General features: G+C 48.2%; 2 protein-coding genes across 14 annotated transcripts in view; both read right to left on the bottom strand.

The window, feature by feature from the left end:
• The window catches only part of Pitpnm2 (phosphatidylinositol transfer protein membrane associated 2), a 138,436-nt gene extending 120,018 nt beyond the window's left edge, over positions 1-18,418 (bottom strand). For all 7 annotated transcript variants that reach the window (XM_075979013.1, XM_075979044.1, XM_075979032.1 and 4 more), the window contains exon 1: positions 18,284-18,418. The gene's annotated coding sequence lies outside the window, so the exon portion shown is untranslated. The remainder of the gene's footprint in view (positions 1-18,283) is intronic.
• Positions 18,419-22,712: 4,294 nt separating this feature from the next.
• Mphosph9 (M-phase phosphoprotein 9) overlaps positions 22,713-25,191 on the bottom strand; it is a 69,154-nt gene continuing 66,675 nt past the window's right edge. For 3 of the 7 annotated variants that reach the window (XM_075978998.1, XM_075979006.1, XM_075978978.1), the window contains exon 23: positions 23,000-23,503. In XM_075978998.1, the coding sequence (XP_075835113.1) occupies positions 23,402-23,503 (102 nt within the window). In that variant the 3' untranslated portion in view covers positions 23,000-23,401. Of the gene's footprint in view, positions 23,504-25,191 lie in introns of all 7 variants that reach the window. The other 4 variants (XM_075978970.1, XM_075978996.1, XM_075978991.1 and 1 more) reach the window with 3 other exon arrangements.

Here is a 25,191-nt window from a genome sequence, read left to right as displayed (position 1 = left end):
AGTGTCTGGTACGGTACTGCTAGTCATTTCCCAGTTTATCTACTTTACAAACCTAAGACAAATGGATCCGCTCAAAACATCGATTTTTAAATAATTTTTTAAATCTGCCTAAGAGTTATATGTACTTCTCTGTTCCAGACCATTGTACTGCTTGAATCTAGATCAGTCACTAAAGAGAAAAGGGTGTTTGCCTCGAAACAACATTTATAGACATTTGTGTCTCTGCACTTGGCCCTGTCTGTCTTGCTGCAATGCCCAGAGCAGCGGTTCCTCGGGCCTGCTTTGGAATCTGCACGAGAACTTTTGGCTGGCTCATAAGGGGGAGTGATATTATCACGCAGTTTCTGCCTTTCAGAGTAAAAACCATAAACTTCATCAAATGCCTCGCTGTCACTTACCCAAATCATCTTCGTGGTTTTGGCACACATCCCCCCTTTTTTCATCTGGTAGGTCACCTAGTATTTAATCATCTTTTATGTTTACAAGGCTGTAACAACCCCTGGGCTGGACGTCCTACCTGGGGAATGTGGAGAGATGCGAAGAAGAGATCCTGCCAGTGTTAGAGAGCCAGAGGAAGGGGGGCAGGGAAACCACAGCAGGCGCACAAACCTGCACACGCCTGCACACCACGGGGACAGCCAGCTAGCCCTTGAGAGTCGATGCACCATACCCAGGGCACAGTGAGGATCCTACACATATATCAAGCTGGCTACAGCGGGATTCCTGCAGGAGGTGGCACATGGGCAAAGAGGCGAGAATGACAGCCTCTGGACTGGAGTCCAGTCTCATAAGCCCCAAGGCATACTTCTTGTCTACAATTTTCTCAGCTGGAAAACTGGAAATAATTACAAACCAAAGAGGACAGTGGGCAGCAACCAGCCAGACTCCATTTGTGGGCAGATGCTGAGCCATTCTGATCTACCTCTTGACTCCAAAGGGAAGGGAAGAGGAACCAGAAAGACTGAGCTTGTGAGCAGAAAGGAAAAGAACCCCCAACAAGACATGATCCTCTGAAACAAGTATCGGATTTTCTAGAAAAGGGGCTGAGTCTGAAAGTGGTCATTATGCTAGGTTCAGAGCAGAGGGGCAGGAGACCACCCCACCTTATTCCCAGTTAGGAGAGATGTTCCTGCGTACGCACACATGAACAGCTATGCAGGGATGTCTGCTCACGCTCATTTGGTCCTTCATCTGACAACTCACCCCAAGTTCACGTTCTCACAAACACTGCTTTGGACACAGGATCTTCGAAGACATAATTAGTTAAGGTGAGGTCACAGTGAAGTAGGATGGGTCCTAATCAAGTGTAACTGGATTTAGTCCCTATAAGAAAACGGTTGCTGGGCAATGGTAATGCATGTCTTTAATCCCAGCACTTGGGAGGCAGAGGCAGATCCTCCCTGCAGCTTCAAGGGTACAGCTCATCCAGCATTGGGACTTCTGACTGTGTGGAATGGATTCTGGCTGTTAGAAGTCACCTAATTCTTAGTACTTAGTTATGATGCCCTGAGATACTACCAAAAAGACACAAGAGAGAGACTACAAAAAGACACATGTGGTGGTGGCACATGCCTGTAATCCCAGCACTTGGGAAGCAGAGGCAGGTGGATTTCAGTGAGTTCAAGGACAGCCTGGTCTACAGAGTGAGTTCCAGGACAGCCAGGGCTACACAGAGAAACCCTGTCTTGAAAACAACAACAACAACAAAAATACAAGGGAGATTAGCCTCTGTAGTTCGCCCTTTAGGGGCTTTAAGAGACAGCATCTGGTTCCACATGGTCACCCATCCCCTGCCATGACCAACGGTCCTCTCCCTGCTGCCAGTCTTATCTTCCCTTGACTTGGGGTCCTAATGAGAAAAGAAGACTCAGTTGACTCTCATCACTTACAGAAAGACTGGTGGCCTGGGTATGCCCAGCTGGCTACTTGCACACTTGCTCCTTGAAGCCTTAGGCCCAGCCAGAAGCAGGAAAGAACACAAAGATTCTGAGGGAGCACAAGATCCCGCTCAAGATTCCCCAGTAGGTCTGCATCAAGATTCCTAGTGGGTCTGCAACAAGATCCCCCAATAGGTCTGCAGTAAGATTCCCCAGTAGGTCCTCAGCAAGGTCCCCCAGTAGGTCTGCAGTAAGATTCCCCAAGCTGTCTATATCACCCACATCCAATGTCCCAGCCAGCATCCTGTGCCCCCAGCAGTGCTATCTCCCACCCACTCTGCAGCTGGGGACCCAGGCAGGGACCGTGGGCAGCTGGCATCTGCTCTTTGAAAAGGTATTTATCTTTCCACTTGCAGAGAGCAAATGAGAGCCATAAAAGGACATGCCCAATGTCAGGTGCAGAAGTGCTCCACAGAGGCAGATGTTGTTCACACGTGCACGAGGCTGTTAACTGCCAGGACTGCCCTTGCAGAAGAACCTGGGGCCCTGCTGTGCAGGAGGTCTCAGGCAGACCACAGATGTGAACACTGTCCCCAGGCCTCCATAAACACAGTGAGGCATCATCTAGTCCATGAACACTGGTCAAGCCCACAAGCTTGAGATTTCTATTTGCTCTCTCTCTTTCTTTCGCCAACTGACCATTTCAGTTTACAGTCCACCAGAGATTACTGCAAGCACAAGGTTGTGCAGCCACTGCTGCTACACTAGAGCACTTCATCATCCCACCGAACAACAGCTCCCAGCTCCCTCCATACCAAGCCCTGCTAACTGCCATTCTCCTTTCCACGTCTAGTCTGGGGGCTGACGGTGAGTGACATCACAGGGTACTGACCTCATGTGGCTCTCTGTCCTCTTTCACCTAGCAGAGACTTTCAAAGCTTCATCCCTGTGGTGTGTTAACACTTCATTTCTTTTTATGGCTAAATGCTCCACTGTATGCACGGACCATGTCTGTTTATCTGGTGCTGGACGTCTGAGCTGTTCTACCTTTCGGCTCTGACCTACGGTCCTGCTGTGAGCACTGGAGAGAAGTTGCAGCCTTTGCTTTTACTTCTCTCAAGGGGCAGACTATGCAGTGGGCCTACTGGCCATGCGGTAACTGCAGATAGCTATCTGAGGGGCTGCTGGACTGTTCTCCACGGTTGCTGCTGCATTTTACATCCCACCAGCCCCTCCACATCCTCTCTAACACTTGTTTTTACTCTCTTTTTAAAGGTTTAAGATCATAGACAAGCCCAAGACTCTGAACAGATACAACCCACAGGATGTGACTCTGTGGCCTACAGTGGCCAGGTATCCACTTTAGACCGGTAACCACTCAGCACAGGACAATGCTGGTGCAGTCAGGTTCCTGCTTTAGGGCTCATTGGCTGTGTGACTCTGGACAAACACTTTAACCTCTCTGAGCGTCAGTTAGTCCCACTGTGGGAAAGGAGTTCATGTGGCAAGTGTCACATTCCACTGGAGCAGGGCTGTGACTGACGCTAGAGTCTTGTCAAAAAGTCTACAGGATGAGGCTGTTTCCTCCTTCCCTGCATTTCCTTTTACGACAAGCGTGAAAAGGGTTAGAATATTTTCTCTTCAATTCTTCTCTCTGCCTTCAGATGGAAATGACAAAATAAAAGAAAAACAAAGAGTAGGGGAATCTGGATGTTCTCCTGAGGACAACCTTAGCAACACACATACACACACACATACACGCTCACGCTCTCACACACTCATCCCTCACCATAAACTCAGTTTCCCCAATCATGTCACCAGATCCAAGCAGGTAGGGTATGGATCCTTATTGTAAAGACATGAAGATATAAGGAGGTAAAGTGACCCCCAAATTCAGACGGCACCCCTCTTATGGAGGGGGATCCCTACTCTCCTAGATAAGTCCAACCAATACAAGAGACAGCTGCAGGCACTGCCTACACTCAGGCCACACCCCAGAGACAGCCCTGCTGCCATCACTCTGTCCCTGTCTATGGGGTGCAAGTGCTTTCCCTCTCTCTCCGTCCCCCTTCCTGAGAGAGAGAGAGAGAGAGAGAGAGAGAGAGAGAGAGAGAGAGAATGCTCATGCAGGCTCATGCAGACTAAGGTTCTGACTGAGAAGTCCCAGGAGGAAGCAGGACCCCCTTTCCTTACTGCTAGTGGAGGCATGCATCCCTTATGGGTCACCAGCCAGTATCTCCATAGTGACAAGAGTGACAGGCAGTGAGGCTAAAATAGAACCTCCACCTGATGACAGCCCTGTCTGTCCAGTTCCAGCTGCGTGGGATTCTGAAAAGCTTGGAGACCAAGATATCAATAAGAGTGGCCCTTAGGCCATTAGAAGGGTCACAGTACAGTCAGCTCATCTAGGACAGGAGCTCAGGTAAGGTCCTGAGCTAATGGGCTCTGTGTGGGTGGCCCCTGAAGGCCTGCAGTCACCAAAGTTCTCCCTCTTGTGCAGGCACACTCCCCTTCCCAGCAGGCCAGCAGAAGGAGCTCCTCTCAGCCTTGACAATGAACACACTCTCTCCCCAGCAGCACTCTGACAGGCTTCTCACCCAACACTGCTCACACAATGCTCAGGTCAGATCCCACCCGACACGGCTCACACAATGCTCAGGTCAGATCCCACCCAACATGGCTCACACAATGCTCAAGTCAGATGCTACCTGAAAGGATGCCCAGCAAGCTACTTAGCAGGTAACCCCAAATCTGCTCAACCTCAAAATGGGTGCATGAGTTGGTAAGCTGTCTTAAGTAGTAGGTCAGTGCAGAGTTCAGTGCCAGGTGGCCAGCATCTGAGATAGGAGGCGTAGAACTTGAGGACACACCCTTCTCCTTGGCTTCAGCTTTCTCTTCTCTACAATAGGCTGACTTCAAAGAGTAGCTGTGTGGTAAATTGAGAGCATGGTGTAAAGTAAACACCACAAAAAGCACACAGTACCACGCTTGGCGGGACTGAAAGAAGGTGTGCTGCAATAGTGGGCTAGCCTGGAAACCTCTGTGACGGACATCCCCACATGAAGCAGCTGTTTGTGTGGTGTCACATCAGTCAGCACCTCACACGCAGGAGACTCCAGAGGTGAAAGAGAGACGTGCAGGAAGAGCATAGGACCTTTGCAAGTGACAGGAACACACCAGCAAACCAACAAACCAAACAGGGGTGGATATAAAGTTCATCAGTACGATGCTTGCCAAGCATGACCGGGGCCCTTCTCAGTCCTCAGCACTGTGGGGAAGGAAAGTTTCTTTTTAAATGTTTATAACCAGGGAATACGACTTTTCATTTATGTATTCTAAAGCTAGCTGATTATTTAAAGCCATTTTATTTATTTTTATTAAGCTTTAATTTTATCTTACGTGTATGAGTCTTTGGCCTAAATGTATGTCTACGCACTATGTGCATGTCTGGTGTGCTCAGAGGCTAGGAGAGGGCATCAGATCTGGGCCTGGAGTTACAGGTGCTTACAAGTCACCATGTGGGCTCGAGGAATTAAACCTTGGTCCTCTGGAAGAACAACCAGTACTGCTGAGCTCTCTCTCCAGCCCGATTTAAAGCCTTTTTTAAGTGACTGAAAACATTCTTAGAGTGAGGCTACTTCACAAGGGTTCTGCTCCTTAGATTGTCATATGAGTGATATGTTATAGACTTCAGGTTCTACGCCATCAAAGCGTTCTGCCTGTTATGAACGCCTCTCCATCACCCCACCCCACCCCACCCCCCACCTACAACCACCATTCTGCTCTGGCCCCCTGAGCCTGGCCTCTCTCAGTGCCTAGCCTTGGTGGAATCATGCAGCCACTTTGTGACTCACGTACTTCCCTTAGCACAGCGACCTCAAGAGTCACCTGCACTGTCCTATATCGTGGGTCTCTCTGAAATAGACGTGCTTCATCTAGTGACAGACTTTGTAAAACCATCTGACTTTTAAATAGTCTTTGTTAACTTACCATGAACATATACTACTTGGATTTGTTTTAATTGTGTGTCGGGGGCGGGTGGGGGGGGGGCGGTAAGTGTAGGTAAAACACAAGTGTAGGTGTCCAAGGAGGCAGAGGTGGCTGATTCTCCTGCCATACCTGATATGGATGTTGCGAATCGATGCTCTTAACCACTAACCATCTCTCCTGCCCGAAAGCTTTTAAAACTAGGAAAAGAAATACAAATGTAACCTAGGACCTAAGAAAGGCCACTTGTTCATCTCTCTTGGATGCATCTTCCCTCAAGCTCGAACTGCAACTCTATCTGTGTGACCTTGAACAGAGCTGCCCTACCAGCTTCTCTGCAGTCTCTAACATGGATTCCTAGCATGACTATGCTATGGCAAATCTACAACAGCCTTAAAATTCTTCAGTAGAGCATGGTGAATACAACTAGCCATTTCTCATGGTTTGAGTTAATCATTAAGTATCCTTAATCATGAATGGGAGACACAACAGGCCTCACTGACCACTGATAATGGACTTCCTAAGTTACTTGCTCCTCAGACACATGGAAAGTTAATTAGTGTAATGAAAGCAAGTGTGAGTTTGGGAATTCCAGACTTACTTCCTGTTCTCACTCAGCCACCCTGGAGGCTGGTGATTTCATGTCATTCTCCTGGTTACCTTTCCTGGAGTACCAAAGGACAGTGACCCAGAGGTTATGTGCCCCCGTTGTTCCCTATCATTATCTAGTGGGAATCGAGAGCCAGGCACCTGCCTCTTTCTGCACCTGCTCCAAGTCCTCAGTAAGGGAAGGAGGCTTCCGAGGTCCAAGTCACAGGTGAGCCCCTCCAGAATGCCCCGACCGTGAGACTGAGACCTGCCAACAGTCAGACCTGTGACCTGAAAACCCAGTATACACCCTCATGGACCATCTCCTGCCCAGCATCCTCAGAGGTGAATGCAGATGCCAAGGCACAGGGAGGTGTGATTACCAAAGACCACCCCACCTTTGGCTTTCAGCCACCTGGTCCAGTATCATTTTTCAACTATAAGCAAACCAAAGTCAAAACTTCCCTGACCCAGAAACAACCAAACAAAATGTAGCCTATCCTCGCAATGCCATTCACCCCTAAAAGGCAGGCAGCCATGACACCAAGTGAGGTAAGAGGCCACCAATACAACATCCATACAGAACTAAATCCATAACAGCAGGAAGTAGAAGAATGCTTGCCAGGGGCTGAGGAGGAGGAGGAGGAGGGAAATGTTTAACGGAGACAGAGTTTCCGCAGGGGAAGATTCAAGAGTTCTGTGGATGGATGGTGGGGATGGCTGCACAGCCACCTAGTATACTTAAGGCTTTAAACTACACTCAAAATGGTCTAAATGATGGACTCTATGCCGTGTGCATTCTATTACAGGCAAAAGGAATGACATATGTACAACTTGAGGGCGCTAAAAACATGATGCTGAGTGACAAAGACGCCAGACAAAGGTCACACACAGGACTCTGTTTACAGAAGATGTCCGGAATAGGTGACTATGGAAACAAAAGCCCGTTCGTTGTTGCCAAGGGGCTGGAAGAGGATGGGAACTGCCAATGGGTATGGGACGCCCTTTTTGAGGGGTAGAGTGTTCTAGAATGAGAAAGAGGGTAGATGCATGCCACTGTGAATGTGTTAAATGCCACCAAGTTGTATAATTCAGAAGTGTTTCGTTTTTCAGACTCTGAATGCCACCATGCTTCGTCACATGGCTTTCCCTGGAGCAATGTAAGGAGACATCCATTCTCCCACACAGAGAGGGTGCCGAAGGACTCCACGCAGTCCAGCTCAGTGAACCAATGCAACACTAGGTTATTTACAAGATCGTGGGTGACTCAAAGGCAGCACCAGTGAGAAGGTCCCCCAGGCAGCGATGCCGCACGGACAACTCACGAAAAGGCACACCGTGGAAAAGTCTCAATGAGCAGAGGGGGGCAGCTACCCCAATAAGAGCACCACCTCCCCCAAGTTAACCTTCCAGTGGAGAGGGACCTGTGATGACCCCTGAAGGCTTGTGAACACCATAAACAGCAGTACACCCTGGGCCTCCCCACTCCCTGAATAAGGGAAAGTAAGTAGCTCTGATCTCAGAAAAATCTATGGTCTTTTATTGGACTTGATCACTGCGTCAGGTCCCAGTAGTGATCAAGTCCAATGAAAGACTGCAGTTACACAACACACCTGAGTAAAAAAGAGGACACCATCACACTGCCATACTCTCCATGTGCATGTGTGGAAGGTAACTACTGCCTCTCTTCTGTTTTCTCCCAGGCCCTTTCTTGAGCTCTAAGCAGCACTGCCCTATGCTAGATCCCACTCCACCTTCTCTGTGTCCAAGGCTGGATCCTGGAATGTTTTAAGTGCTCTGTCAAGATATAAGTGGAAAAAAGAGGAAACTGGCAATTTACAGTTTGGAAGGGGAGAACAGGTGCGGCCCAGTCCCAAGACCCTAGTGTGGCTTTCTTTCCAGGGGTCCTCACGGCCTCTGTTTCTCCATGCATAACTTGCTACTCTAACAACCCCTAATAGGTCCCCCAATATGTCACTCAGAGATTTAACTAGACCTCTTCTCCAAGTTCAGAACCAGCCCTGGCACTCTGGGGGGAACTCCAAGAGTAATAAATCAGCCTGTCCTATCTGACTGGACACTTAGGCCCCAAGAGCTAAATCAAGAGGCCAGCAATGCAAGTGTGATTTTGGATGGTCAGGAAAGCCTCAATAGGGTGTCTGCACCCTAAACAGGTTCTGTGCTCTAAATTCCCTGCCTGGGCAGCCAGGGAAACATCCAACTCCTGCCCAAAGGGCCTGTCTTCATTTGCTTTCTATTGCTGTGAGATATATATATATATATATATATATATATATATATGAAGTGGCACTATTTGAAAGGATGAGAAGGATTAGGAGGTGAGGTCTAGTTGGAGGAAGTGTTTCACTGGAAATGGGCTTTTGAATGTCAACCCCAGAGCCTCTGTCTCTGCTTACAGATCAGGATGTAGATCTCACCTACTGTTCCAGCACCTGCCTGCCTGCATACCTCCATACTCCTCTCCATGACAGTAAACTGTAAACAAACCCCAAATGCAAGGTTTTCTCTTAAAATAGTTGCCTTGATCGTAGTGTCTCTTTACAGCAATAGACTAGTGACTGAGACAGAGGAAAAGGGAGCTTGCAGTTCATCAGGAAAGAATTCAGGACAGAATTCAAGCAGGAACCTGGAGGCAGGAACTGAAGCAAAAGCCATGAAAGAATGCTACTTACAGGCTTACTTTGCTAGCTTTCTTATACCCCGGGACCACCTGCCCAGGGACGGCACTGCTCTCAGTGAGCTGGCCCTTCACGGAAAATGCCCCCACCCTGACTTGCCTATAGGCCAGTCTGATGGAGAGGAGGTAAGTCCTCAATTGAGAGTCTTTCTTTTCAGCTGACTCTAGCTTGTGTCAAATTGACAAAAAGCTAAACAACACAGGGCTTGAGTTCAAGGCTCCTAAACTGGGCCTACCATGTCGCCTTCTGTTTCTCAGCCACAGACCGTAACCACCTCATCTCAACAGCCGCCAAAAAGGTGGGTCCAGCCTCTGCCTCCTCTCCTGGCTGACTTCCCATTCCATCTTCACAAAACCCTGGGTCTGGTGCTTCCTCTGAGACCAAGATGAAACAAGCCCAGGAGAATGATGGGGACAGAGGAGCCTGGCTCCAGAGGTGTGGCCTCCACTCCAGAACAAGCCCCACCTTACTCAGAACTTTGACAAAGTCCCACCTCATCCTGCTGCAGAAAGGAAGCCTCGCACCAGGATCCCTTTGCCTAATGTGTTTTCCCTTCAGGGTAGAAAAAACAAAAGCAAAAAAATAAACAAACTAAAAAACACCTGCTCCCAATTAACTCACCTCCCAGGAGCTCCAGACCTACAACCCCTCTGACCTCTGACCTCCAGGGGTGCATGGCTAGAGGACTGGGCAACAGGATCAGAATTTGGCCTCAAAACTCCATAAATGGACAGGACCCAGGGCATGCGATGCGATCTCAGGGAATCTGTCAATCTGCGGAGCCCTTTGACCTCTTTTTGAAAAGCAAACGCTTTGAAACAAACAGGAGAGGAATTCTATTTCCCAGTAGAACAAAAAAAAGGGGGGGGTGAACAACACAAACTCAAACTTCTAGGTTCTCTGTACCATTTAGACACAACCAGATCAGGAAACGCTAAGGGATTAAAAGCAACAGCATCATAACTCATAGACTGGTTACTTAAGCAACGTGACTCAACACAAACAGGCACACGAGGAAAAGGGAACCTCTGGGGGCCTGGAATCCGAACCAGTAGCTAATGTATTGAGTGCTGGGGTTTAAATCATGACCTTCAGGAGTCACAGGGTCCCCATCAGGGAAACAGCATGGGTAAAGCACAAATGACTACCAGTCGTGACCTTGGTCCCTTCGTGCAGTTCTGAAGCACAACACAGAGGCAAGTGTCAGGCAGCTCCTCACCTCTGCCTCTCAGGCCCAAGACACCAAGTCAGCACCAAGCCACTCTGCCAGGCACTGATGGCCCCAAGACAATCAAGCTACAGCCCCTCGAAACATGTGCAGTGATGGTAGAGGAGGTGTGTGTAAGACTTGGGGTACCCTGTGGTTGGGAGGTTCCCAGGAGAAAGAAGAGCAGCCTCCTAGAGGGCTCTTGCAGCAGGAAATCTAGAGCCCAGGGTACCTTTGTGGGGTATGGGCAGGATGCTACAGCTTGTACCTAAGTAGCAGTCACACTACCCCAGGCCACCAACACAGCCTCTAGTGAACAAGACATCTCAGATTTTATAAGCTGACCTCTAGTTCAGTCCTTGAGTGCTAATCCCACTCTCCCTGTCTTGTGCCCAGCCCTATGATCCCAGGGTTTCTGGGACAAGGAATGTCACTGTTCCAGGGCTCCTTCTGACTCTCCTATTTGATTCTAAATTCCTTCTCTCCCCTGCCCTCCCCCTGAAAAGTCAGACAGAACATTCTTCAGGAAAGGACGTGGTGGGGTGGGAATAACCAAGGTGCAATGAAAAAGGTGAGTGAGGCCAGGAAACGTGATACCCTGCTACCCAAGGAGTGCAGGACAGACAGCATAGATCAGGGGTCAGAACCACGAACTCACGATGCTTCTGTGAGTCACTCAAGGCTGGGAACCGGCATCAATCTAGAGCTCTCAATCACTGTACAGCTACAAGCTAAGCTGCTTGCTAAGGGCAGGAATCCGTGACACAAATGCCTGGCTGCCCCAAGCAGCCAATGCTCAGGCTCTCTGGCGCCCAGTGTAAATTAGCAAACTCCTCACTACCTTAACACAAATCATGCTCTGGGCCAATTAAACAAGCTACTTCAGGACCTTGCTACACTGTGCTGGAAAATGTCAAGCATTGGGGAAAGGAAGTCTCAGGTGATGCTTGTCCGGTTGACGGCTGAGCTAGGGAGAGTGCTTTCGGAACTCCGGAGGCTTTTGTTATTAATGGTGTTTTAGTGCTGGGTTCTTAAACACATCAAACAAATTTCCTTAGACTGGTAGTTACTGACTGCCACAGGGAAGACTGTAGGCCTCCCACCTCCCAGATGGTCCAACCACAATAAACGTTTGGCCTGTCAGATGCACAACACTGACAAGCTAATTGAAATATGCTGCAAAAAGCAAACCCCAAATAAATGTGAAATCATTGTTTCCTTGTGCTATAGCCCACCAAATCGCCGGCGTGTCTGGCTGGCCCTGCTGATGGAATGTGCCTCCCCACCAGCCACTCCGCCAGCCTCACTGACGTGCGGTTTTCAAAAGACTTAAATGCTTTTTTTCAGTGTGATTACCCAAGTGAGGAAAAGTCTAATTGCAAAAAATGTTTGGTTTTTCTCCCTCATTGAAATAAAAATGCAAGTGAAGAGTCAGTTCTTACAAAGTGGCAAGAAAAGCAATTATGGCCTTGGGCAGAGAAGAGGAAGTGTGTGCCCGTCCTCAGGAGATAAGCGTGGGCCAGACCATGGGGAAGCCCTACCCCTGGGCCAAGGAGAGCTGTTCCTCTTGAAGGACATAGGAATGGCCACCCAGGACCTACTTCTGAGAGGACACTTGTGTCCCCTTGGGTCCTCCTTAGAGGCCCAGGAGGATACTAGGGATTGACACCCAATCCTAGGAGAAAAAGAGTAGGAAAGGAACAGTTTGCTGGGGCAGACCCAGGAGGGAAGGCCCTTGCCAGCAGCCACTCTCAAAGCAAGCTACCGAGCCCTGAAGTAGGAGGAGGCACAATCTGGAGACCCATGAACTTTTACTAGGCGTCCACAAGGCATCTTTGGGAAGACTGCTGTGAGCCTGAGTTCTGGGGACTCCAGTGTGGCCTGCACACCTTGGGAAGACCACTCCTGTGGCTGAAAGCCTTCCCTCAACAGCTTGTAGCAAGGGCCAATTCTGTCCTAGGCGGATACTGGCCTGTGGTTACCCAAGTTTGTGAAGACCTGGAAATAGGCACTGTCCAGTAGGAAGTGGGTCTTCTGGAAGAAGCTGCAGGAGGGAGATGGGAGGATAGGTGGCCTGTCTTCAACATCTTTGATGACAAGCAACCACAAGAGTCTGCCACCAGCCAGGTCTAGACTTCCACCTTCCTTCACCAAGCAAAGGCTGGTAGCAAGCAGTAAGATTCCCTGAGGAGGACGGACATCTAAGATGGCAGGACCACTACTACTGTGGGACTGCATTCTTGTGAACACATCGTCACTATGACCTACTTCTCAGGCAGGTGGGAGAGACAGAAGACCCAGGTAGATTCTCAACAGCCATGTCTTCCTGTTGACTCAAAACTACCTGTAACTCTACTTCCAATGCCCTCTGCAGGCCTCCTCAGGCACAGCACACATGTGGCACATACTTGCACAGACAAACACATATGGACATAAGCAAAAGTTGACATTCTTAAAAAGAACTGTAACTCCCAGTCAAGGCTCCTCATGTCTTCTAGGTCAATTTACAAACTTCTGCAGATGGCAGATGTGGGTGGCCTGATATGCAGGTTCCCCACTGAGGAAGAGCAAGGTGAGGTGCCACCTTCTGCTCTCTTGCGCGCTCTCTCTCTCTCTCTCTCTCTCTCTCTCTCTTTCTCGGACCGTAAACAGGTGTCCGTCTGTGCTTGCTTCAATGTCACGTTCGCTTTGTTTTATTTTTGTTTTTTGCATGTCTGTAAGTTTTGTTAATTCTGTTGTCCAAAATGCCCTCAGCACAGAGCTGAAGGGCTGTCTGGTGTTCCCTGAGCACAGGCTATGACCTGCGAAGAAAATGTGTGTTTGATGAGCCTGAGCTACCGTGAGTTGAAGGTCAGTGAACCAGTAATATACTTTAAACAAGATGTCTTCCAATAGAATACACAGAAAGCAAGGTAATGTGTTGATCAGCTGATGAAAATGTCATGACCAGAGTCTCCCAGGAAACTAACTTTTTATTCTTCTAGGTTCAATGTCCCCCGGTTGAGCTTACAATGTGACTTTGGGCAACAAAACTACTTTGACTAGGACAACTCAACTGTCCATGTAACCATGATGCATGGTGAATTTTACTCTGAGAGCAGCATTCACTCCGCTGGGCCACCTGCTCCCAGGCTTGCAGGTGGGCAGGACACCAACAGGGAGGAGAGCTAACAGCTTCCACTGAGTTCAGAATCAGCCTCTGGGTCTCCCCTGTTGTACACCCCCCCTTCTTGTTCCCTCTGATTTCAGCTTCTGTGGGTGAGGTCAGCCCCGGTGTGGGGGGGGGGGGGGGGGGGAGAAAGCTGTGTGGAGCAAGCAGGAGTTCAGTGAGGATTTTCCCCAAGGTTACAGCTTGGGGTTTTCTCCTGTCTGTTACCGGATCCCTGCCTGCTGGTTAACTTCCATTTTGTCCTCTGGCAAGGGCAATAATGGGTATGAGTAGGTCGGCGAACACCAGCCTGCCCCTCCTCACAGCTCTGTGTCCACACCATAAAGGTTTAGCAGAGGTCTGTCAGTGTTTGCTGGGCTGGGCCTACGGACGTCAGCACCTTCTACTCACGCCTGTGTAAATGCTCCTGTGGGCTGGCTGGCTGGGCAAGCAGGGACCTTTGGCTCCAGGCTGGCAGCCTGTGAGTGCTAGCAGCAGACCCAACAACCGCAGCACTGGATGGTGAAAACAGATAGAAGTTTTCACCAGCCTTCCCCAGCAGGTTTTGGAGCAATTTCCTCCTCCCTGCCCCAGAAACCCTACTTTTGCGGGGTCATAGTAACTTGAAGTTTAAACAAAGACTATATGTGTCTTTATCACTGCAATGGCTGGCCAAAATTCTGCTTAATCATTATCCCCTCTCTGTTCCTGGCCCACCATGATGGGACCTCCCTGCCTCCCCCGCCACACCTTTCCTACCAGAGTGGAATGAATCCTCTAAACTATAAGCCAAAGTAAAACTTTCATCTCTTAAAAATATGAAAGACAAACTCTTCAAATACCGCTCTCTGGAAGTCGCTGGGGACTCTTAACCACACTGAGTCGGCATTTCCATGAGGTGGCGTGCTTCTTATTCTACTCCATATCTGCTCACTGTCTTAGAGAAACCTACTGTGATGACTCATATAAAATATAATGTGCTGGGCAGTGATGGCGCACGCCTTTAACCCCTGCACTTATGAGGCAGACACAGGCAGGTCTCTGTGAGTTCAAGGCTAGCCTGCTCTAAAAGCAAGTTCCAGGACGGTCAGAGCTACACACAGCTACTCTGTCTCAAAAAAACAAGTATAGACAAGGCAGGTGTGATAGCTCACACCTTTAATCCCAGCATTCGTTCAGCAGGCTTGGGCAAGATGATTTTGAGTCCAGCCCAGGCTACACAGTAAGAATTTGTCTCCAGAAAAGTTCTGAGGACTGGGGCACTCACTTGGCTTAGCATTTTCCATGTGCATATAAGGACCTGAGTTTAATCTCCAGAACCCATAAAAAAGTCAAACTTGGTGGTATGTGCTTGTAATGCCAGCACTGGGGAGGCAGAGACAGTGGGAAGCTCCAGGGCGCCCTAGGTCAGCCAGTCCAACTTACTCTGCAAATCTCTGGCCAATAAGAGAAAAAAACAAGAACAAAACCAGTGTGGTAAGGGGAGAGTAAGGCGGAGATGGATGGTATAAATCCAGACAGAATCTGATCAAACCAACTGATCTCTCTATTCCTCAACTTCTTTCCCTAGAAAAACTGGGGAAGAATAGCAAGAAGTGTGTAGCGTGTGTGTGTGTGTGTGTGTGTGTGTGTGTGTGTGTCCCGCGTACACACTGAGTGGTGTGAAGGACATAAACAGTAAAATACTGCCTTCCCCACGGTCCTTCTTGTTATCAAGAAAAAGCAGCCTAGTTTCCCAGGGAAGACAAAAAAAAAAATTCCCTACATTCTAAAGAAGCAAAACCAAACAAACCCACAGGGACTGTAAAGATGGCTCAGAGGTTAAAAGCACTTGCTTCTCTTCCAGAGGACCCAGGTTCAAGTCCCAGTACCCACATGGCAGCTCACAGACATCTGTAACTTTAGTTCCAGGGGAATCCAATGCCCTCTTCTGACCTCTGTGGGCACAAGACACGCATATGGCACACAGATATTCAGGCAAAACTCCCACAGACATGAAAAAATTAAATACACCTTTATAAAAGAACCACAAACATGATTTTTTTTTCATGTGAGACACTGTAAGAAGCTGTCGATAGATGGGTAAAGTAGGTTTTATTTATTTTTTTAAAAAATATTTATTTATTATGTATACAGCATTCCTTCCATGTACACATGCCAGCCGGAAGAGGGCACCAGACCTCATTACAGATGGCTGTGAGCCACCATATGGTTGCTGGGAATTGAACTCAGGACCTTTGGAAGAGCAGGCAATGCTCTTACCCTCTGAGCCATCTCTCCAGCCCTAAAGTAGGTTTTAGAACAAATCAGATGAGAATCTGGCCTGGCTCTAGACAAAGAGATCCCTGGGTACCCAGTAAAATTTTAATAAATATCAGTCACTTGACCTGAAGAGAAGCTGTGCAAAGACCACCTGGCTGCTGGCAGCCTAGAGGTTGGGGGTCCTGGGAAGCAATTTCAGGGTGACTGTGCAAAGGGATCAAACGTTTCTTTGCAAAGCTACAAACTGGCCTGCAGACACCCAATGATCCCTTGGGTGGCCTGCCTGGCCAACAACATCAGCTTCTCCTGCTGGTGGCCAATGGCACTGCTCAGGAGCCTATCCATGCCCTTCAGACAGGAGCACATGGTGCCTGGGCTCTTCCCAAAGCAACAAGGCAGAGATCTCGAAGCAACAGATGCTTCCTCTGTTAATCTCTACAAATAACTGCACATACTTCATTACTGGCTCTTCTTAAAGATTAAGTTGGGAAGCCTCAACCGGATGGGCTGTTTAGGAAATCTGCCTGGTAGGAAAACAGGCTTCTGGACACGGAGGAAGGCAGTGTGAGAGGGAAGAGGGAAGAGGCCAATGTGAACTACAAAAAGGAGGGCTCTTGGAGGTCACTAGCTCACCATCTAGACAATATTTTCCTAAGTGCCTACTGGGTGTGAAACACTGGCGACAGAGAAATAGGATTTAGCCCTGACCATCTGGGAAGTTACAGTCTAGCAGGGAGGCATGTGGAAACAGAAGCCTCATTTCACGTGCTAAGTCAGATTAGGCCAAAGCAAAGCTGGAGGGCAGGGATCAAGCCCAGCCAAGCCCAGGGAAGACAGCTCAGCCTACGGCAGGGAAGAGGTGAAAAGGCGCAGAGACTAGGAAATGCTCCAGGGAATCTAGCCGGCTGGAGGAATGTGTGAGCAACGGTAAGTCAGAGAGGAGCTGGGATAACTAGGACCCAGATGCCCAAGAGCCTTATACATGCTGAGGAGTGTCAGATTCCACAAGAAACGTCCAAGACCAACTTTTTAACTCACACAGCAAAGTCAGGGAAAGCCAAGCACGGGATCCAGACCTCTGGGCTCCCCAACTCCCATTCTCTACCCTTGGAAGCTCTCAAGGCAGGGAAGGGAAGCGAGAAGAGAGTTAGCTGCCTGTGCAAGATTCACCTGCTGGAGAATCCCAGCCAGGCCTTGGTCATCTCCCCAGCAGGGAATGTGCTGTCCCAGTCATTGGGCAAAGTCACGCCGAGATCGGCCCTTCCAAGTCATTGTGCTTCTCTGCAGTGGGAGTGGTCTGGGCATCTCGTCCATTCCCAGAACACAGTCTCCGCACAGGCGAACAAGAGCCTGACTACAGCAGTCCAGGACCGTACAAAGCCAGGGTCAGCCAGGGAGGCAAGTGTCGGAAGGAATTCTGGTGTGCTGGAGGGATGCAGGCTGCACACAGTGGGGCTGAGGGAGTGGGAGACCAGAGGGAATCAAACTCCACCTGGGAGCACACAAGTCAGCAGGGAAGATAAGCTGCACACAAAAGTATCTAGAAGGCAGACAGGGCTAAGAGTCAGCAGAGAAAAGCGCAGTGGGGGTTCGCAGCTGAGAGAGGAGCCCAGGGGCAGGGTGGAGGATGCTGGACGCCAGAAGAGGAACATTGGCTACCTGCGGGAGGGCTGCCCTGTCAGTTGGGGCTCTCGGACAAAGGCTGTGCTTGGCTGAGGTCTCTTGAAGAATCTAGAACTGGGAGGCAGGTAGGCCCAAGAGTTCCAGAGATACAGAGGGGAAGAAAGGGAGGGATTTCAAAGCAAAAGCAGGAAGGCTACTTTAAAAGGGGACAAAGCTAGAGGCCTTGCTTAAAATGACATTTGTTCAGAAATTTTTCTTAGGATAAGCATTTAGGATGGGGGGAGGTGATAGTTGTGTACATTGTGGGGAGGGGAACATTTAAGTTTCCCTCTGGCAAGCTCCCCACCAGTCTTTCCACTGGTGGGAAAGAATATGAGGTAGTGGAAGAAGCCCCCTCCCCCCGCCACACACACACCTTCAGAATCTAGCACCTCTCAGGACATCCAGAAAGGGAGTTTGGGGATAGAGAAGGGCCACACCCCATCCTTAGGCCCCAGTGCCCACCCAGCCAAGCAAGACTGCAGGGATGTACGGATGCAGGAGAAACCCAGACCATGGCTCTGCCCTGCACTTCCTGCCGGCCCCAGGGAGTGGTGGTCTCCTGGGGCAAGCCCTGCCCTGGCACTGCAAACACACCTGCTCCGTGACCTGCTGTGACACTTGTCACTGGGGGGGGGGGGGGGTGTCCCTCCACAACCGAGGAATTGAGGAATCAGCATTGATAGTCCGAATGGGGAGGCGGGGGTCCCGAGCCTCACACGCTTCTCCCGCGCGGCGTCCCGAGGGCCCAATAGGCCGCGCACACCGCTGCCCGGCACTGCGGGCTCCCCCGGCCCCGGAAGGGCCGCCGTCCGCCCGCCGTCCTCCCGCCGCCCGCCACCCGCTCACTCACCCGCTCGGCCAGCCGCACTCCAGGCTCCTCGGCCGCCGCCTCAAGCCGCGTCCCGGGTAGCGCGGGCCTCACGGCCCCGGCCCGGCCGGCTGCACCCCGTGGCCCCGCGCGCCCCCGCCGCCAGCTGGCCCCGCGCGAGCGTCCGAACGGCGGCGGGCATGCTCTGGGCCGTCGGCGGCGGCGCACGTGCTGGCGCGGGACTCGGGCCACCGACCGCTGTGGCCTCTGGTGAGCGTGGGCTGAGGGGGACGCGGGCCGGGCCGGCAGGAGCGCTCTGAGCCCCGGCGCCGCCGTGCCCCACGCGCCTCAGCGGCCGCTGCCTCCCGCGCGCGCCGGCCCGGCTCGCATTCCCTCAGTCGCGGCGGCGGCGGGCGGCGCCTCCTCAGGCCGCGCGGGGGAGCGGCGGGGGCGCGGCGCGGAGGAGCCGGGCCGCCGCCTGCGCCGGAAGAGCTGCTCCGACTCTGCCCCGCACCGCCGGGCCCGCGCGCGGGAGGTCGAGAGGCGACCGCTCGGGGAGGGACCCCGGAGCTGGCGGAGCTAGCGGCTTCGGGGTTTTGTTTCTGACTAAACTCCTCAGGAGTCAGAGGACACACTTAAGGAAACAAGCTGTGGCGAAAGCCATGGGGCGCTGGGAATACTGGGGCAGGCCCCGCGCCGAGTCCGTGTGGAAACCCGTGGTCTTTGCCTACAGCCGTCGAGTCCTTTGCACAAGGCTCCGGGCGGGAAAAAGCCATCAGCGGCGGGAGTAGTGGCCGCCTGACAGCGTGTGCAGCTCAGGTCCCCACCTCCCAGAGAGCAGGCTGGGGGCCAGAAATTAGCTTCATCGTGATGCACCTCTCCCCTAGGAAGCTCTGGTTGCCACATTGAGACCAAGAGGGTACGTGGTGCGAGTCAAAGAAAAGGTTACGGGTTTTTGTGGGTTACACAAGGACAGCCCTGCTTGCCAAAAGTTTATGTCGTGGACCTAAATTAAAGCACACACCTAACACCTAGTGATGGCTGACTATCTGGGCTAGAGAGAGGAGCCCAGTGTCCAGATAAAAGCCGAGGAGCAGGGGACCATACTACGTGTTCATCTCTTCGGGCCGAGTAGAGACTGAGAGGGCAAGAAATGCAGTTTACAGAACGTGATGCCCACACCCAGACAACTGAAGGTGTCCATCAAATACTCCAACCCTGAAATCACCAAAAGGTGTCCTAAGGTGCTTTCTAGACACACGCACAAACAGACACGTCTCCAGGGTGCTATTGATTGCTTGGAATTGACTTCCTTTATTAATTTTAGTATCTCCATGACTGCTAACTGAACAGACAACTCCTGGGACTTAATACCACCATTAAAAGCTGGCTGTTACTGCCACTGTGAATAAACTCACAAATACCACGAGACACCTCAGATCCACAAATATTTATTGAGTGTCTAGATGCAAGATGGAAGATGACATGGTCCCTGCTCTCTCAGAGCTTACAACTTCACTATTCTGGTGTTTGACCAGATTTTAAAAAACAACCATGACAAGCACTTGCCTGACCGACAGCAGCAATATTGGTATAAGCAACTGTTATTCACATTATGGGTTACAGTCAAAGTATCCAATGTAAGTAAAATACAATTAACCTTTGAAATCTTATAGTGAAGGCATGGTAGGTAATGTTCAGCAAATGCAAAGCTATGGCTTGGTTCCTCATGTATTTGAGGTCTCCAGTAAAATAAAGGGCGAATATGTGGGGAAAGGGTTTTAGTGAGGTCCTAAAGCACTGGACTAGTTCGACAAGGTGTTAAACTTCCGTATTGCTCTTGGCAGAGCAGGAAATAACTCCTGTCAAAATCTGTGCAATACCAGGGTTTAGCCAGGTTGGCAACATCCAGAAGTGAGCATGACCCATTGATGAATGATTTCCCTTCATTCCTAAAGGTCTCTACGTGCCACTTACTTATTTTAAGGGTTTTAAAGACCTGCAATACAAAGTGGCACATTTAAAATGAGTGGAAACTGTTGAGTCATGTGACACTAAGATGATGAAAATGTCTGATCTCACTACATATTTGGGTGCAGGCTTCACAGAACAAGCGGCATTTGGCAAAGCACCTGGCTTTTATATGTTAAAAGGATTCCACTAGTCTCTTGATGCTTGTAAATCCACATAAATCTAAGGCTCGGTGGCAGGCACTTCTTCAAGGTGGTCCATCCTCTAGAGGTCTAATCACAAAACATTTGAGGGAAAAATTATTTTGGTTAAACTTGCAGTAAACTATAATGGAAAAAGTCAATATTTATGCCCTTCCATCCATTAAGTAATACCCTTCCATCCATTAAGATCAAAATGCTTTCTGAATTTACATTTGATGGGTTAATGTTTTATAATTTTAGTCAACCAATAAATAACATACAAAGGAAATTCATTTACAATCCAAGAAAACCCTTGACTTTTATCAAACAGCAAAGACAACACAGACCACGTAACACAAATGACAACCCAATGGAGTGACTGGGACAAAACCATCAACTTTAAAAAAAAGCCACTGGGTTGGGAATATAGCTCAGTGGTGGAGTCATTAGTGTGTGCCTTTAAAAATAAAAATAAAAAAGAAACAACACTATCTCAAAATCCTAGGAACTGATGAATCTGAAACATGCTGTTTGGTACACACTTAAGGAAGCACTGGCCTGTTGGCCCCCTCTGGATCCCCTATCATTTGGTCTATAAATTGAGGAAGCCAGCCTGAGCCAGGGTGTAACCAGGTCTGCAGCTGGTCTCTGAGAAGGAAGGGCACATCTCCACATTTCAAAGGCACATCCCAGAAGCCTCAGACTCACTGGGGTTCTTGGTGGTTTATTTTTTACTAGCTGCAGCATAACCTCAGCACAAAAACAGTTTGCCTCCCTTGGGCAGCAGATGCTCTTTGAGACTGCTACCTTCCCCACTTTGAGGCTAACTTGATTGTTATTCAAGTGTTCTTAAGATATGCACTACTAAGGGGAAAGGCAGCTGCAAGAATTTTCCTTGGTGTCTTTCTTCATAGCTATGAAGAATAAAATTTCTTTTTCAAATAAGTAATTGATAGTTTGAATCTATTACACACTTCAAAAACCAAAGCATATGCTTTCTGAGAAGCACAGAAGATGTTTTGATGGAACTTAATGCCTTTTTTGGAATAAGCCAATTATAGGCACCTAAGAAGATAACTCCTTGGCAAGATAAGCTACCATCTCTTCTGAAGTGGCAATCTCCTGCTTCTTGAGAATATAGTAGACTGTACAATAAATGGAGAGAACAATGAGATAAACAAAAACATGGTGGGCTTGTTCGAGTTGTCGTTTGTTGACCTCACATGCAAGGCAAGCACTCTACCACTGGGAGTACTATACTCCAGCCGTGAATGCTGCATGTCACCTACAGGGACATCTTAAGAAACAGCCCATCCCCTTAAAGCTCGACACAAGCTGTACAGGAGCTTGATTAAAATTAACCTTGTTTTACTGTAACATCATTTTACAAGGCTAACAGAAAAACCAAGAATAAAGGCACTTACTTCTAACGATAAGAAATCCTGATTAAGTCTTCACTGGTTACTGACTGTGAACTCCAAGGACCCCCTCCTACCTGAGAGTCCCCACAAGTAGGACAGGGTCCAGGCCGATCAGTCGCCAGGTAAAGCTTTGATCAGAAGATGCTTGAAGACCACCCGATGTTCTGCTGAGGCATACACACCTTAATGGGATTCCTGGCATGTCTTGGTTCGATATAAATATATATGAAGAGCTACATACGTGGAAAGAACTCAGAGGCAAACCAAAATCAAAACCTTGAGCACTAGCCCTGGAAATCAACTACGAGAGCTCAGATTCCAAGAACATGGGTGTTGAGTTCGGAGTGGTCTCCGGAAGTGAGGGGGTGAGCAGTGCAGATATCACCAACAGTCCCAACACAAACAGATACGTGCTGCTCCTCGACCAGAAAAGCTTCTCCTGCCCACATAGTGCTCTTAGAGAGAGCTAGGGAATGCCACCCACATGGTGGGCTACGGGCCACGGCAGGGCCCTGGAAAAGACACCAGGCTCTATCTGGACATAAATCCTGTCCTTTATCAGGCAGAGTAGAGTGCTCTGAGCCCAGACCAACAGTTATCACAGCAGCTACTAGGCAGGTCTTTTTCTTTTTGGCAAGGGTGGAGTGGTAAGTCAGTGAAGTTAAGAGGGTGATGGCTTTGGGAGATAAAGCTTTATGTTTAATAGAAACTGAAGCTACCCTGGAAATTGTCCAAGCTGTGCCACAACTTACATCCTGGATGGGGGCAGAAAACCCCAGCTCTCCACCTGCTGCTCTCCATCTTTGTTTTCTTTCCTTAAAAATATTTTCAGGGAAATCAAACAAGTTATATGTAGTTTTTAAACTCTTCAGTATTCAAGTCTTATTAATTTTTTTAATTATTTATTGGGGTGTGAACGTGCTGAAGTGTATATGTAGAGGTCAGAAGACAACTTACAAAAGTCATTTCTTTCTCATATGTGGGTTCGGGAACTCAAAATGGTCCTCAGGCTTGGTGGCAAGCACCTCTACCTGTTAAGCCATCTTGCTGGCTTAACTGTTCTACTATTCACTACAAGGCATAAGTTTAACATAGAAACTGTGTTATCATTTCTAAAACACTTCTACAGAATCTAAATGCAAATTATACTACAATTTTTTAATATTCAATGTTAGTCTATCCTTATGGAAGCTGTGAATCATTTATTTTAAAAATGAATTATATTTACAATATAGAACAAGTTTATAAAATCGGTGTGCAAAGTTCATTGTAAAAGGATAACACTATTTCCTTAGCAACAAGCCACCTCCTGTTAACATTTTCTTATTGTTGACAGAAATAGAAGACATACGCTATTTAAAAATAATGCCTTTTAAATAGTAAAATATACAAGAGGTTCCTGAGCATAACGAAAATATCTTGAAAATATGTGGCCATTTGAGTATAAAATAGCAAGTGTAAGAATAACATGATTGTAAAACTACTGTTTAAAGTCTTATAAACAGTACAAAAAAGCTTGTCTTTTCTGAGAGCAGAACTGTACATCAGTGCAAACAAAAACGTCTCAGATTTAATGGCTACCAATCTCAAAGGTTTGCAGAGCTGCGCAAGATATGAAACTTCTTGAGTGTCATTCGAACTGAACCCAGTTCACGATTGATCCTTTCCAAACGATCTTCCAAGGCTTCCTAGGTAAAAGTAATGGGAAAGGTGTCAACAGAGTCCACACCAAGTCTTCTGGGTCAACAGCCAACTGCCACCTACAGACCTCTGATTAGAGCACAAAAGCAAGCATAAAATCAAAACGGCAGATTTTTCTTTCTACATAAATCATCATATTGACATTATTATTCTTTTTGTTTGTTTGTTTTGAGACAGGTTTTTCTCTGTGTAGCCCTGACTGTCCTGGAACTTGCTATGTAGATCAGTCTACCCTCGAACTCAGAAATCTGCCTGCCTCTGCTTCCCAAGTGCTGAAATTAACGGTTTGTACCACCACCACCTAGCCAACACTATTTTTCTTAAACTGAACAATGAATCGGCTTCTCAACCCTTCTAAATAAGCACGGCACTTTAACCATCCTTGGTCTGTTTTGGCACTCTTGGCATATGAGAATTCTGCACAGCAATGCAGCCACAGGCAGGGGTTGTGGTAATGACTTGGGATCAGTATTTTGAAGCCCAAATGTGCTCTCCATGGGTCACCAGAGAAGTGTGCATATTGAGTGCAGCTGTAGCCAAATTATCTGACAAAACTTCTCCCTTAAAAACATTATTGAAGCTGGGCATGGTGGCTCAGGGCTATAATAACAGTTTTTGGGAGGCAGAAGCAGGTGGGTTGTGAGTTTGAGACCAGTCTGGTCTACAGAACGAGTTCCAGAACAATCAGGGCTGTACAGAAAAATCTTGTCTCATTAAAAAAAGGAAAAAAAGAAAAGAAAAAGAAAAAACAGTAGAGACTTCAGGAGAAAAGAGTTCACAGTTATAATGAAGTACAGTTAATGATACCTAGAATATATATTTACCAATCTAGATCATTATTCTGTATTGACACAAATGCCATCCTGAAATAGAACTTGATCCCCTGGCCCCTCGAGACAGGATTTCTCTGTATAGCCTTGCCTGTCCTCAAAGTCTCTAGACCAGGTTGGTCTCGAACAAGAGATCCACCTGCATCTGCCTCTTGAGTGCTGGGATTAAAGTCATGCACCACCACTACCCAGCTTAGAACTCAAAATTTTTATATTCAACAATTTTAGTAAAAGGATTGAATATACATTGTGAACACTGAGAAGATAGAGGAGCAAAGGGAAGGACCAGCACCCTCTTCCCTGTTTCCCTCATATATATGTATATCCTTTTTAGAAAGGAAAAACTCAGAATGGAATGTTTCAAATAGTTTCCTTTGAACTTTCTTGGCATATTATAAAGTTGGCATATTATAAAGTATCTTCCAACAATATCCTCCTAAATTAATGTACAATATTCCTTCACAAGTAACACGTTTAACCAGGAATCTTTCAGTAGAAATTTAGGTTGCTTCTAATTTTGGACACTATAAATAAGGCCGCAGTACATTTCTTAAACATATCTCTTTGCAGTATCTATAAATACTGACTTTGCAATCACTGGCAGACAGAAAAAAAAAAGAAGTGCTTCAGTTCAAAGCAATGCAAAATAAATTCTGCATTCCAGAAAGTCTGTGTTGATTTCTACTTGCATCTGCATTGTCTACACTCTTTATGAGTTGTTTTAAAAAACAAAACACCTGATAATTGGACATGCTGATGCACACTTATAATCCCACAACTCCTGAAGCTGAGACAGGAGGCTGATGAGTTCAAAGTCAGCCTAGAACCTGTCTAAAAGAATCCCA

This window comes from Microtus pennsylvanicus, chromosome 1, assembly GCF_037038515.1.
Source record: "Microtus pennsylvanicus isolate mMicPen1 chromosome 1, mMicPen1.hap1, whole genome shotgun sequence".
NCBI lineage: Eukaryota > Metazoa > Chordata > Mammalia > Rodentia > Cricetidae > Microtus > Microtus pennsylvanicus.
Note: the sequence above shows the minus strand (reverse complement) of the source record. Positions and strands in the feature narration are given on the sequence as shown.